This window comes from Parasteatoda tepidariorum, chromosome 7 (genome assembly GCF_982258835.1).
Source record: "Parasteatoda tepidariorum strain Cologne lab strain chromosome 7, Ptep-v5.0, whole genome shotgun sequence".
NCBI lineage: Eukaryota > Metazoa > Arthropoda > Arachnida > Araneae > Theridiidae > Parasteatoda > Parasteatoda tepidariorum.
Genome location: NC_141761.1, coordinates 64,924,476 through 64,939,154, shown reverse-complemented (window position 1 = coordinate 64,939,154; position 14,679 = coordinate 64,924,476). Strand labels below are relative to the sequence as shown.

The window sequence follows — 14,679 nt, the reverse complement described above, 5'->3', positions numbered from 1 at the left end:
GCTCAAAACGTAATACAAATAAAAATGTTTAGTAAAGAAGAAAATTTCAGAAATATGCTTTTGAACTGAAAAAATCCGCATGTTTTGTGCATTGTTCGCACTTGAATTTTCTATTTACGTAAACTTTAAACTTCTATTTACGTAATTCTTAATTCTTGGCCATGTTTTAGTAATAGTATTTCTGATTGTTCCGAAAATAATCATTACAGCTGAAAAATTTTTAACGTTTAGAGTCTTTTATTTACACGAAATACTTATAAGAAAAGCCTTTTATTTTGTTATTTGTGTATTATGTTTCATTATTTTCTTTTCAATGGTTTTTTCAATGGTTAGAGTTCGCACTTGTCCTGATATTCTTGATTAGTCTTTGGTTCGTTCTAATTGATTCCGGATCATTCCTGCCTCTATTCCTTCATTTTGATATTCCTGATTGTATGCGTTCAGAACATACATTTTTTTACGAAAAAAATGCAAATTTTAAAATATTTGATTTGAAGATTAGAAAGATTTGGGTTTTTTATGCAACAATTTTTTTTAATTAATAAATTAATGAAAATAATTTTAAGTAAAAAATTAATGAAACTAATTTTTAAAAATTATTTTACTTAATAAAATTAATTAATAAACTTAATAAAGGAAAATAATTTTGATTAATGAAAAGCCTGCTGGTATAAATCGGAAAGTTCGATAGTTCCAACTTAAGGGCCTCACCCTAATTATATATATATATATATATATATATATATATATATATATATATATATATATATATATATATATATATATATATATATATATATATATATATATATATATATATATATATATATATATATATATATATATATATATATATATATATATATATATATACATGCATATATGTATGTATGTTTAAGGCATTAGCTGTACCAGCAGGATTCATTGTTTTACACTTTTTGAGAATTCAGTCATTTTATGAAAATTAATTGATATCATAAATTGAAAATTTTAAATTATATAATTTATGATGATGAACTTAGGGACCATATGCAGATTTATTATTTTCACCAAATGCAATAAAAAATCTCCTAGAGTGGAGTTTTGTAGTTACATGAGTACTGGTTTGTTTTTTACAATCTGTAAACGATCGATTTTAAAAAGATCGATACCAATCAATATATAGAATTTTCATATCATAGAATTTTTATATGGTGAATTGAAGTATAATTTACTATATTACTTTTGAGCAAAAATATTAAGAGGTATATTCAATATTTTGTCTTTCAGAAATTATTGAAACCTTATTTTAAAATTACTTAAATACGGAAATCTTAAATTGTATCCCAAATTCTTATTAGATTTTAGGAATGAGGGAATATTTACTTATGAATAATGATATTTTTTTTCAAGAGACAGTACTATAAAAATTTTCTATCTGTTGATTGCAAACTATTTTGAGTTGTTAATTGCTCCATTAGTAAATTTATACCAGAAACTTTATAAAAACTTACTGTACTATAGAAACTAATAGAATATTTTATTATTTTTTTGCGATAAAATTTATTTTCAATATACTATAGTAGAGTGATTTTAATTTGTTGTTTGCCCTTTTTAAAAATAGTCTGTCATATGCACACGGTTTTAAAAATGTTCTAGTTTTGTCATTATAAAGAATTTATACAAATTAACCACTCATTGTTAACAATGATAGTATAGTTAATGTCTTCACCTTTTAAAAAAAATCTCGTAGCCAAATATTGCATTTATATGTTGCATATTTTTTTTATATTTTTGGAATTATTTAATAAAATTTTTTTGCACACATTTATTCATCCTTCCCAAATCCTTAATCCACATGAATTATTTATCTAAAAAAGCGACCTTTTGATGACCTCTTTATAACTGTCAAGTGATATTGAGCTTCCGCCAATAACTTTTTAGCTTCGAGGTAGCGGGTTAGATTCCCTCCATATTCCCATACGTTCGCATTAGGAAGCGCAGAAGTGATGTGAGCGGGCTAATGCTCGACGCCAAAAGTTATAGGCGGAAGCTCAATATCATTCGATTCTTGGATAGGTTCGACATAGGCTCATGTGTAAAAGTAACTGAAAAATCTCATAGCTCACTAATATCTTACATAAAACTGTTTCATTGAAGTTGGATATACTTTATAAAGAAAAAATGAATGTTAAAGTGAAAATCTGACCCTCTAATTCCTTCCTAAGTGAGAGTTAGAAAACGGTATTGTGAAATATCCGATATCATGAATTCTTGTTTAAATTTAAAATTTTGTTTCGGCGCTAAATATTTATAAAATATTATGTTAACGAAGTAAACAAAAAATGCAATTTTTTTATCCTTATTAATAAAAATGACTTGCAACAAAGAAGAACAACTTTTCTACGTCAAAATGATATCACAAGAAAAAAGAAAAATATCTTGATTTTACTTGGCAATAACTGAAAGACGGAAGCAATGTGCTATTACGCTTGGTGAAATCTAATGAACGCCATGATGAAATCGAACTTTAATTAGCTAAACATGAGCGACCATGGTCGCCATTTCCCCAAACACTCAGAAGCGTGGAGGTAATGCGTTCGAAAGCCTTTCGATGTATTTGTGATTTTTCTCATGAACTAGTGCTATCTACTAGTGTTTCTTAATTTGATAAAGGTCGCACTTTGTGATGAATGTACCATGCATATAGCTATGCAATATAGCTATGCAATAATAATTTTAAAAAAAAATCGGCAAAATATTTTTTTTTACGAGAAAAAGACAAGGTTGGTCATATTTGTCCAACGTACTGCATTTGCTGTAGGACTTTTATTTATATTTCACTTTAGAAGAAAATTTATTATTATTTTAAGTCCCGCAGGGGACTGATCGTTTAGACACGGCTCCCAGCAGATCGCCGAAGTCAAGCATCAATGGCTGCAGTCAGTGTGCGGGTGGGTGACCACTTGGATCAATCTGCGTGGGGACGGAGGGTGTGCGGTATTGATCCTCGTTGAACTGTTCTACCGTAAAGTGCTCGACTTCACGTGCAGGTCGTCGAGCTACCGAAATTTAAACACCCCATCTGCAGAGGATTAAAATTGTGATGGCATGTCTTCGGATCATCCTCAGGGATGTTTCCCAGACCATTAGCCCATTGTGCAGCTCCAGTGCGACGTAAATTAACGACAAAATATTTTTTTTAAACAAAGTGATATGTTACTCTACAAATGTTTTTAACCTTTGAATTTTGGCTTATTTTTACTCTTTTTGCCTCGTTAGAGATATTATTGGTATTGATTCTACCTCTTACTGCACCCGGCTTATAATAATAATGGATTTTTTTAGTGTTTGGTGCATCTTTGCTAGAAGAAAAGAAAATGCCTCGTTCGTCAGGCTAAACGCTATAAAGCGTTCGCCTTCCAATGAGGCGAACCGGGTTCAAATCCCAGACGATACGAATTCCGCATCCGGCTTGCACCGACCCCAGTGCTGACGAGAAATATACTCAGTGGTAGACGGATCAAGGCTTGTGTCCTCTTGCTGTCACCCTAATTATGGAAGGTTTTCGTGGTTTTACTATTCATGTAATGCAAATGTGGGTTAGTTTCATTAAAAAGTCTTCCGCAAAGGCAAATTTCACCCAACACTTGATCCAGGAGTTCCCTTGTCTCCTAGATTAGGTTCAAAATTACAAGGCTACGGAGTTGAACATTGGTAGCCATAAATTCAAAGTTGGGCCTGCTGTTTAAAAAAAAAATGATTTTCTTCATTATAAGTCACAAAGCAGGCTCAATTCTATTCATATAAAATAAAAAACTGATCTCTACATATGATTACATTGCTGATAAAATGTGATGACGTCGTCAAATGAATTAAAAATTTTGACTAAATTTAAGCATTTTATTTTAGTGTGTTTTTTTTATCTGTCTGTGAATAATTTTGATCCACGTAATAGTAATTTACGTGACGTGAAGAATAAATTATTGTTAAAAATCGCAAATTAAGTTATTGTTGTTTTGAAATGAATTTTTTTAAGCCCATGTTAGAAGCTATGTGCAATACCTTCTCACCACTTACTCTTTACTTACAAAAGTGAAATTTTATCACCATTAAAAAAATCATTTTACACGAAATTACAATTTTAAAAATACGACTTTTTCAAAATTTGATTTCTCAAGAAGTTGTTGACCAATCTTGCTCAAATTTCGCATTTTGCTATTTAAAATTACATTCCTTAAAATGATGTAAGAAACTGTACACCTTACTATTCAAAAATTTTTCGACTATTATGAAATAAAATAATAAAAACTAATGAATATTTACAAAAAGCTATTTTTTGAATGTATACCCAAGGATATCTTTAAATAAACAAATTTTATAATTGTTGACAAAAAATTTTTTTATGTCTCTTAAGAAGTTTAAGAGAGAAGTTTCTTAAGAAATATCGAAGAAGTTTCTTAAGAAATATGGCGAAATGCGTAACTTTTGTATCCTCTCTTTTGTCCTAATTATTGGAACCATATTTTCCAGATTGCGGTTATCTGTTATATTTTGGGGGTCAGAAATTCGAATTCGTCAAAAAAAAAACGGCATGTTTATTCACAGAAAGTACGTTTTTCCCTGTCTGATTTGTAATATAAAATATCGTCTGCTCTAATTAACGAGCCTATTTGAGGTCACCTCCTCGACCTATTAAAATTGAGTCTTAGAACATGAAATTCCAAACATTGGATCAGAAGTTATTCAGAATGGTCCGTATTTTATTTTGCACATTTTGTTTTTTCTACTATTAAGCATAATTTTTACTATTGTTACTCTTTGAAATCTATCCTAAAACCTATAAACATTAGTGTAAAAAAAATAGTAAATCATTAATCGTGAATTTACAAGAGGAAGTTGCTCTTTTTTCTCTCTTTCCTCCTATGCTCTTCATATGTACAAATTTTCATTGAATTCAAAACTTTGGCAAACTCACGTCCATTGATTATTCTTTTTACATTTGAATGAAATCAGTTATCCTGTAGAACCGAATAGAATTAAAACATTTTGGTCAGATTTGACCCTTAATCTTCTCCTTCAGCTGCTCGTCAGACGAAAGCCGTCACTCCTTTAACTGCAGCAAGTACTGAGCTCTTTTCTGATTCGCCTTCGCCCAATTGACGTCATCGCTACAGTCACAAGACCGCGGCCATGTTTTGTTGAGGTGGAAACAGGAAAAGTAAAATACTGGAGGCAGAGAAACAACCTACTGCCAGCTTGATCCGGAATTCGAAAAGTCTCCCGTTTGTGTTGTTTTTAAGCGGAGTTTTAAGCGTTTTTGAAGATTATGTTGTAGCGTGTTGGAAAACTTTGCATAGTCGGTTTGTATTCGAACCTAAAATTTACATGGCTGTAGAATTTTTTTTAAAAAGAAAACGATTTATTTGGAAGAATAGCGGAGAGTAATTTTATTCCTGAAGGAAAAAGAAATATTAATAAAAAGGGTAGGCTGTTGAGAAAGATTGCTCAAACTAATTGGGTCCAACTGTAATAATGTAAATCAAAATTAAGTTTATCATTATCATATGTTCGAATGGTGTTTTACATCAAGCAATGCACAACGTTGTTATACCTCATATTCCAGATTTCGAGCAAAGCATCTGTCGCTTTAATGTTTTTGAAAATCGTAAACTAAAGAAAAAAAATTGCTTGATTTTTTAAAAAATCTGATTTAATCAGTTTTTATCTTGAATTGATTACGTCTTTCCGAATTTTAGTTTGATTTGCTTCTTAGCGAGTTCTACCATCTATGCTAGAAACTATTATCACCAGTGGCTTAACTGATTAGCTTTATACAAAGTGAATAATTGTATTTTATAACGAATCATTGTGCTTACAGTGCACATGTTGACAAATATTTTATGATAGATACTTAATTTTTATGTTTCTACTTGTAGAAGCTTAACATACGCACAACAAAAGTTCTAGAAAAATAGGTCTGATGAAGTATTTTTTGAATTGAAAAATTCACTTACCCTAAGTGCTAACTAAAAAGGAAAAGTTCTTCATTTGAAGTTATTTCTAGTCCAATTGTTATTTTTAATTCTGATTCAGAATTAATTTTGAAAGAGCCCAAAGTGCTAATCATAAAAGGAAGATATTTTGTAGAATTTTGCAGGAAGTTTAAGATAGAAGATTCCCGATAACTTTTATTTTTAAGGACTATTGAAAATAACTAGTTCGAAAAGAAAAGTATTTTTATCTTTTGCAAAATCTATATTCATTCCAAGTAGATAACGAACATAGTGCACTTATTTAATCGATTGATTTATTGTAATTTGGACGTCGAAAAGCTTTTTCTAAAAAGGAGATCTCCAGTTGAACAACAGATGCTCAAAACGACAAAACCGTCCTTTTCGAAGTTCATAATTGTCTCAGAAAACCTTGTAACAAAACTAAGAGAATTAGTTTATTTTACAAGAAACGACAAAATTGTGTAAAATTAGAGATTTTACTTCAATTAAAACCTCTTAGCTAAATTTATTAAATTTTTAAAAGTGACACAGCACACGATAACACTTAGAATTGCATCAGTGTGTTGTTTTACCGTTCAGTGTAATAAGCAATAGTTTTTTTCTGGATGATTTTTTAGTTCTTGGAACTATTTTAAAATAGCTGCCTATTGATAACTTAAATGAGATAGCACTTTAACAGATATACTACTCAATCTGTGTTTTAGTAGACATTTGTGAACAATAAATAATTGAACTGGAAGAATATTTTGAAAGAGAATTTATAATTAGCGCGTTATTACTTCTGCATTTTAATAGCTATTTTTAGAACATCTGGATTGAACACGAATAGTTTGACAGATATTGAACTTGCAAATTAGAACTTTAGTCAACATCAATATTTGAAATTCCATTTGTGGAGCAAAAAAAAGTGTGATTAGCAAATACATTTCCCAGAATGCCCATAGCACCTAGAACTATGAGTAAAATTCTTCTAGCTAAAACGATCAAGAAACTAAATTCCGGCGTAAAAAAACAGGTAAATAACTTATTCTTTTGTGTGATAATGATTTTTATATGTTAGCTATTTAACTTATACCACTTTGCCAATTTTTTTCTTCTGATAAATCGTCATTTTCAATTTAAAAATTTTAGTAGTTTGCTTTGTTTACTATTTATCATGGTAGATTTAAGCATTTTATTCTAATTTTGCTATATTGTTCTGTTGTTGTTTTCACAGCATCATGTTTTATCATGACGATTTATGGCATTTGTTTTGGTTGTTACAAAATAAATATTAGTTTTTAAAGTTTTTAGTAAAATCCAATTATTTGAATCTAAATGGGAATCAATTTCGTAATTATTGTTATTATCCTAATTATTGTTATTATCCTAATTATTGTTATTGAGCATTAGCGTATAGTACAAATCGTACCGTAAACAAAATATTTTGATTTCAGAGTATTTACAATACTTTACAAGGAATATTTATAATGTAAATCAGTTTGTAAGCAGAATTTTGGTAAATTCAAGTATTTGCAGATGAAGAACCTAATTTATTTGAATGAGTTTCTTTTTTTTTTAAAAAAAAAAGATATTTTTATACAAATAAAAATATTATCTTCATCAAATTTTTAGAGCAATGAGAAAAATTATTTATTAAAGAAGATTGGTCATATTTTGAAATCGGTAGTTTTAATATGGCCATATTTTGAAATCGGTAGTTTTAATAGATTTAGTCTTAAGTTAAAGTTTTTAAAAATAAATTTTGGAGAAACAAAATGCCAATGAAATACTTATTTCAATAAACTGTAAGATTTTATTTATTAAAATATTTTTACAACTATTAAATATTATTACTCCTACGCAATTATCAAATATCATTGCATTAGTTATTTTTTTGTCAACGAAAATATTATTCTTTTAATTTTTATTGATCATTGTAGTATTTATTAAATGTACAGAAAAAATACGTTTCTCCATAAATAGCTTAAAAATATATATAAATTTTTTAAAAAAATCCAGTTTTTAATTTTATGAAAAACCAATCTTAATTTTTTAAAATGCGCAATTTTTAATTGGTTTTGAATACTTTCATTTGTCTTAATTATTTTTTGCTAGTTTTCTTTTTAAAAAAATCTGGCAATAAACTGCAATTTGTAAATATTATTTTCAAAAAAATTTTATTGCCTAAGATCTAAATTATATTTTTCACTTTTCTGAATATTCCTAACAGCATGAATTTCTATTTTTTTTTATTGCTTTCCTAGTTGCATCACTTAAAGTAAAGAAAAGGAAATAGTTTTACACCACGTTCTTATTGAGATAAATATATAATTATTTTGCATAGAATTAATAACATTAAAGAATTAATAACATTTGTTTTAAATTTAAAAAAATTAATTTCAAATATGAAAATAAATAGTTAAAAAAGTACAATTCACGAAGTTGGAATTGCAGTTATAAAAAAAAATTCCTGATCCTTTATATTACTCTTCGATCATGACCGGTTTATACAATGTTTGAATATTCTAAAAGTAAAACATCTACAGAATTTTCAAAAACATATTTTGTCCGGTATTAGGTCCATTATTACATTGTAAAACTTAATATCGTGCTTTGAATTAACAGTACGCTTACTTTTTGTTAGAAAAACAAAATCGATTTGTGTCGCATTTTAAAGTTTATAATATTTGGCGTTTAACAAAACTAGTTATATTTTTTATTCAAGTTTATTAAAATAAACTTTAAAACAATTAAATTTTTGGTGTAAGTTTCATAAAAAATTTACTTTTAAAGCTCATTTTTTATTTATGAAAAATGTAAGCAAATCGATTACATAACCATCAGATAATTGTATCGTATCTAAAAATTTGAAGGTTCTTCCACTTCTAAACATTCCGTTACACATTTCTTTTTTAGTTTTCCTGATTGCCCTTTTTTATAAGTCAGATATAGTTTTAAATATCTTAATTTTTTCTTTTTTTTTTACTCAGGTTTGAGTACATATTAAGTTTTTTTTCAGCAGCTTGAAGCTGTGTAGCCGCATCCGACTCTTATGTCATCAAACAATAGAATGCAATCCAGTAGTTCTTCGGGAAACATGTTTTTTTCTTCAAATTTTTCATTTAAATTTTTTTCTCTTATTTGGGAGGGAGTGGAGAGACTTGTTCTACTTGTGATTCGTTTCTGTTTAACATTTATAAACCCTGTTTCGGTATAAAGCTGATCGCAATTGATTCTCTTCAAGCTGTTGTACTTGACTATACCAGAAATGAGCCTCATTAGTTGCAAAGCATTTAGGTTTAACTATCTTAGTACCTTTATAAACCCTATGGTCTTACGATTCGTCGAGATGGAAGTAGCAAGTATAGCGGAGTTTTCCTTTAACGAAATCGTTTGGTTCAATCGCTGATATTCGCTCTGGAAAAACCTGCGTTATAGAATAATTAGATAATTTATAAAAATTTATATAAATTATAGTAATTATTATAAATTTATTAAAACTATTTTAATAAATTAATAAAATGCTCTAATGTGCAGACAATTCATCCTTCCAAGAAATAAGTTTTAGTAAGTACTTAAGTTTATTTTACTGAATAAATTCCATAATTTCGCTTTGCATTCTATGTTTTTCTTTAACGAAATCGTTTGCTTCAATCGCTGATATTCGCTCTGGAAAAACCTGCGCTATAGAATAATTATATAATTTATATAAATTTATATAAATTATATTAATTATTATAAATTTATTAAAACTATTTTAATAAATTAATAAAATGCTCTAATGTGCAGACAATTCATCCGTTCAAGAAATAAGTTTTAGTAAGTACTTAAGTTTATTTTACTGAATAAATTCCATAATTTCGCTTTGCATTCTATGTTTTTCTTTAACGAAATCGTTTGCTTCAATCGCTGATATTCGCTCTGGAAAAACCTGCGCTATAGAATAATTATATAATTTATATAAATTATATTAATTATTATAAATTTATTAAAACTATTTTAATAAATTAATAAAATGTTCTAATGTGCAGACAATTCATCCGTTCAAGAAATAAGTTTTAGTAAGTACTTAAGTTTATTTTACTGAATAAATTCTATAATTTTGCTTTGCATTTTGCGTTGAAATTTTCTTAAAATCTTTTACAATTTCAAGAGTGGATCTAAAATAGAATTGAGCACTTTTTCTACAATTTAGAAACCTATTAATGGTTTCTAAATGAACACATTTCAGTCGAATGTGGTACGGACTGTCACATCTTCATTTTCGAAATAATTTTCAAGAACTTTTATTGTTGTTAATTAGAGTTTAAAATATTTATGTTGACAAGAAGTTATAACTGTTGTTAGTTCACTTCTTAGAATTAAAACAGAGTTACATCATGTGTCATTCTTCCATTCTCTTCTAAAGTTTCAGTTATTTCCATCTTTGTTCAAAAATAACGAAAATCGAATTGTATCGAATCGATATGTAAATTGACGAACACTGCGTCACATGGAGTATAATTTGATTTTCTATTCAAATAGATCAAAATGAATCAGATTTTCTGCTCTATCCGCTTTTCAACCCTTATTGTGCACGGAATTTTTGTCATTTTTAACAAAATTAGAATTTTTAATTAGAATTTTTGTTATTTTTAGCAAAAATTCTAAAACTACATCTTAATATCGTTTATAACGAAACATCTTGTAAGTCATATATCATAACTTTCCTATACGTTTTATTAACAGCGTAATTTTTATAGTATAGAAAAACTATTTGATGTAATAAATATTTTCAATAAATGCTTTTTCCAGGTTATTATCTTATAAGTTATTTTCTGCATTAATGTTTTTCAAATATATTTTAAATAAGATAAAATTAATTTTTCCCAAAATTTATGCATCTTTTCTAATTTTATTTTAAAAATTCTTAAGCGAACAATATCAATAACAATAAAAAAACTAAAGAAACCTCAACCGAATGTTTGATTTTTCTTCCAAGTAGTTTTCATCAAGTGACCTAACTTGCCTACACGATGAATTATAAATAGCGAAAATTCTCTTCCTGAATCCGAAAAAGATGACAGCTTACACTACGACTGCTGTTGCTTCAATATCAAGCTTATTCTCTATTAGAATATTATTTAGTAAGGGCGATTCGGCTAAGAGAAAGCAAATTTTTTTTGACGAAAGTGAAAGTATTGTACTTTAGTTTGTTTGTAAAGGTACATGTGTATCATTGAAAGGATAAGTGTAATGACGTCATAAAAAGATTTAAGACTGGGATCGCGGTGCGCATGCTTTCCCAGGACAACCATCTTGTCTTCTGACGTCACTCTGACGTAAATTTCTCTCATGACGTCAAACCGATCATTTTCTTTTTATGTTGATGCTCTGTGGAAGACGAAAAGTGAAAGTCATTTCTTTGTGTACTATTTTATCCATTGAACGCGTGTTTTCTTTCTTTTTTTTTTTTTGTTCGACGAAATTTCAAAAAGATGTTTTTAGATAGAATTACATTTTTTGTTGACTTTTATTTTGTTCTTTTATGTCGAAAACATTCACATATTAACATAAAGCGTATGCAATTTAAAAATTGTTTCTCTTTCGCTGAAGAATGTTAGAAATTACATTGAACTTTGCGGCAATGTCATGTTATAACATTTATTCTTAAAAAATTCATATCTATTATCTGCCCAGGAAGGAAAATATATCTTTTTTTACAAAAAATACTAATCCAATCCACAAATAAAGAATCAACGCATACAATTATTATCAATTGCTAATTATTATTGATTATTCATTTTTTGGTTTCGTCTACTCTCGAAAATTCTTAATTATTTATAATTAATACAATAAACATTATACAATGTTTTCATTATTTTTGTGACTCTGTTATATAACTACTACAACATTAAAAAACATATTTCCTGAATGATAGTCTATCGAAATATTAACGTTTACGTAAAAAAAGAAATGGGGGGAAAAAGCTGATTTTTACTAATGAAATTTTTTTTTATTTTTGAATAAAATGTCTTTGTTGGATATGTCATTATTTCTTTAATACTGAATTATAGTTTCCCTTAATTCTATACGCTAATGTCAACTTTATTTGAACTTTAAGGCCTCTCTCAATTTTTTATTTTATTTATTTATTGATTTATTTATTTTTAATAAACCCGGGTCCATCTAAAGCCACTTCCTTTTCCTCATCAAATTTAGTTTATAACTCCCTTTTATTTTGTTACCTTGAATGCATCATACTGTTAAAGTTTGGTATTGATTTTTATGTTTCATATTGATATTGATTTGTTATTGCTTAGATATTAGTTTGAACGATAGCCATTTAGTCTGTGAGGGATTTTTTATACAGATCTTAATGTTTTGCTCATTTTTAAACACCCGAAATTACTTCGCAAATTTTGACCTATGAACATTGTCTAATGAATCTGGAGTTGTAAATTTATTACACTATTTTGAAATTAACCAACTCTAAACATTTAAATAAAAACTATATAAATTTTATTAAAATGATAATTTAATAATTGCCAATATTCATTTGAGTACTATTTTTGTTATCTAAATTATAAATATTTATCTAGAAACGTCCTTTAACCTATGTAACATCCTTTAACCTTTAACCTATCCTTTAACTCTTAAGTAACAGTAATCTTACCGGCTTCGATCCATCTTTGATTCCATAGCCCTGCTTTTAATACTATCTAATTTTGTTTGAACGAAGTTTTAATACACAGCTAATAATTTTCTATTTTTAATAATAATATTAAACTAATCCATTTATTCAAGAGAATGTTTTGACATAAAATAGTATAGTTTTTAAAACGAATATACTTATACTTTTTAAAATGAATATGATTCTTAAAATAAGAAAATATGATTTTTTTTTTCGGGGGGGGGGGGGTGACGATTATTTGCGAATCTCATGATTGTGCAAAGTTCCTGGTTGTCCTTATATTTCTGATAAAAAAATATTTTTTTCATATCTGTCCTGATTTTCAGCTTTTTGTTCTCATATTTCTGATTTTTGCAAAGATCTTAAATTAAATTGAAGAATCGAAAGATTTGAATATTTGATTCAACATCTTTTTATTTTAATTAATAAAAAAGCCAATTAATTTAGTAAAAACCGTAAAAAATGATAGTTCAAATTTAGGGACCATTCACAAATTATATACATAGTTCAGGCAAATAGCCTAATTCCCAGTTCTGATTCTTGATCTTCGTACAATTAATTGTTTCAAACGTTTTGGGTACTTTATGAAAAAGAAACTCAGCTAACAAGTTTACATTGTCAAATTTTTATGGTGAATAGTTTAGGGGTCGTATGCCTATTTATTATATTCATTAAATAGTGCGAAATATGTCTATATTTAATAATCAATTGAGGTGACACAGTATTTCTATATCGTTTATTTTTTTTTTATAAAAGAGCGTGATACTAATTATATTTTAGGCAATTCGTATATTTTCTAACTATTATCAACACTTAATATTATTGCACATATTGCACTCAAAATTCTAAATCTTTTTTCTTTTTTTACAATATTAGAGCTTTTAGTGAATGCTCTAAAAATATGATAAATAAAATTCATTTATTTATTTTTGTTATAATTTCTCAATTCTTCAAAACACTTTTCTGAATTCTCATATTTATGTTAATATCGTAAATTTAATTTAATAAAGAGTTTTAAATAACTAACTTACAGGTTTGAAATGTGTTTTGATATACTAATTTTAATGAAAAATAAAAAGTTTTGCAAAAAGAAAACATTTAAATGGTCTTAGTAATATTTATAATATTTTAGTTATTGCGAACAATAAATTAACTTTTCCTTTTTTATTATTTTTTGTAAATTTTATTCTATTCAAAACTGGTTCTGAACTAGTAATTTTTTGTGTGAGAGTTCTCATATATGCATCATAATTGTTGAGTAACAAAATGTTATTTTTTAATATATTTGGCGCATTAAAATGTAACAAAAATATTAACAAAAAATACGCCTCAGATTTACTATTCAATACAAATTTTAAGCTTAATAAAAATGCTGATAAAAAGCATATTTACATAAACTCTTAATTTTTAAAAAATGTCTTAAATTTTAAAAACGCCGTTAAGAATTTCATTTTTTAAAAATATTTAACTGATAGTTTTAAAAAGTACTTTGCTCAGATTTTTTTTCCATCGGTTTTACTATTTTCGTTTATTATTGTTAATTCTAGAGCTGAAATAAAAAAGGAAATGGTTTTAATATTTTACCACCTTAATCTAGTGGGAGGAAAAATTCCGGAAAATTACCGTTTTGTATGGTAATGAAATTTCTGGTAAAAAAAATTCACAATCCTGGTTAATAAAGTCAATATATCTGGTGTTTTAACTTCATTTGGCCATTTCTCCGTTTATATGGTAACAGTTTGCCGAAAATTCTGGTTTTCAAAATTATAGTTCTTTTTACCACAGGTTTACATAGAGATATGCAGAAATACAGAACTGAAAAATAATTTTAGCCAAATAAATGGTTTTTATGCCATGCTCTAAAATATCAAGATAAAATTAACAAATTTTACCACTTTCAAATAGGCTCATTTTATCAAATTTTATCACATATTTTAACACCATAGTTAACTGTTAATTTTACCAAAATCATTACCAAAGCGTTTCGGTAAGAATTACCGAGCTTTTTTATGTCACCATGGATACTGA

The 14,679-nt window shown here is 27.3% G+C and overlaps 1 protein-coding gene across 5 annotated transcripts in view; it reads left to right on the top strand.

Annotated features, from left to right (window-relative positions):
- Ca-beta (Calcium channel protein beta subunit) overlaps window positions 1-14,679 on the top strand; it is a 150,504-nt gene that overhangs the window by 91,880 nt on the left and 43,945 nt on the right. Inside the window, exon 1 of one of the 5 annotated variants that reach the window (XM_043044162.2) lies at window positions 5,208-7,011. The exons of the other annotated variants lie outside the window; for them this stretch is intronic. Within the exon in view, the coding sequence (XP_042900096.1) occupies window positions 6,931-7,011 (81 nt within the window). The 5' untranslated portion in view covers window positions 5,208-6,930. Of the gene's footprint in view, window positions 1-5,207; window positions 7,012-14,679 lie in introns of those variants that run through there. 5 annotated transcript variants of the gene reach the window in all.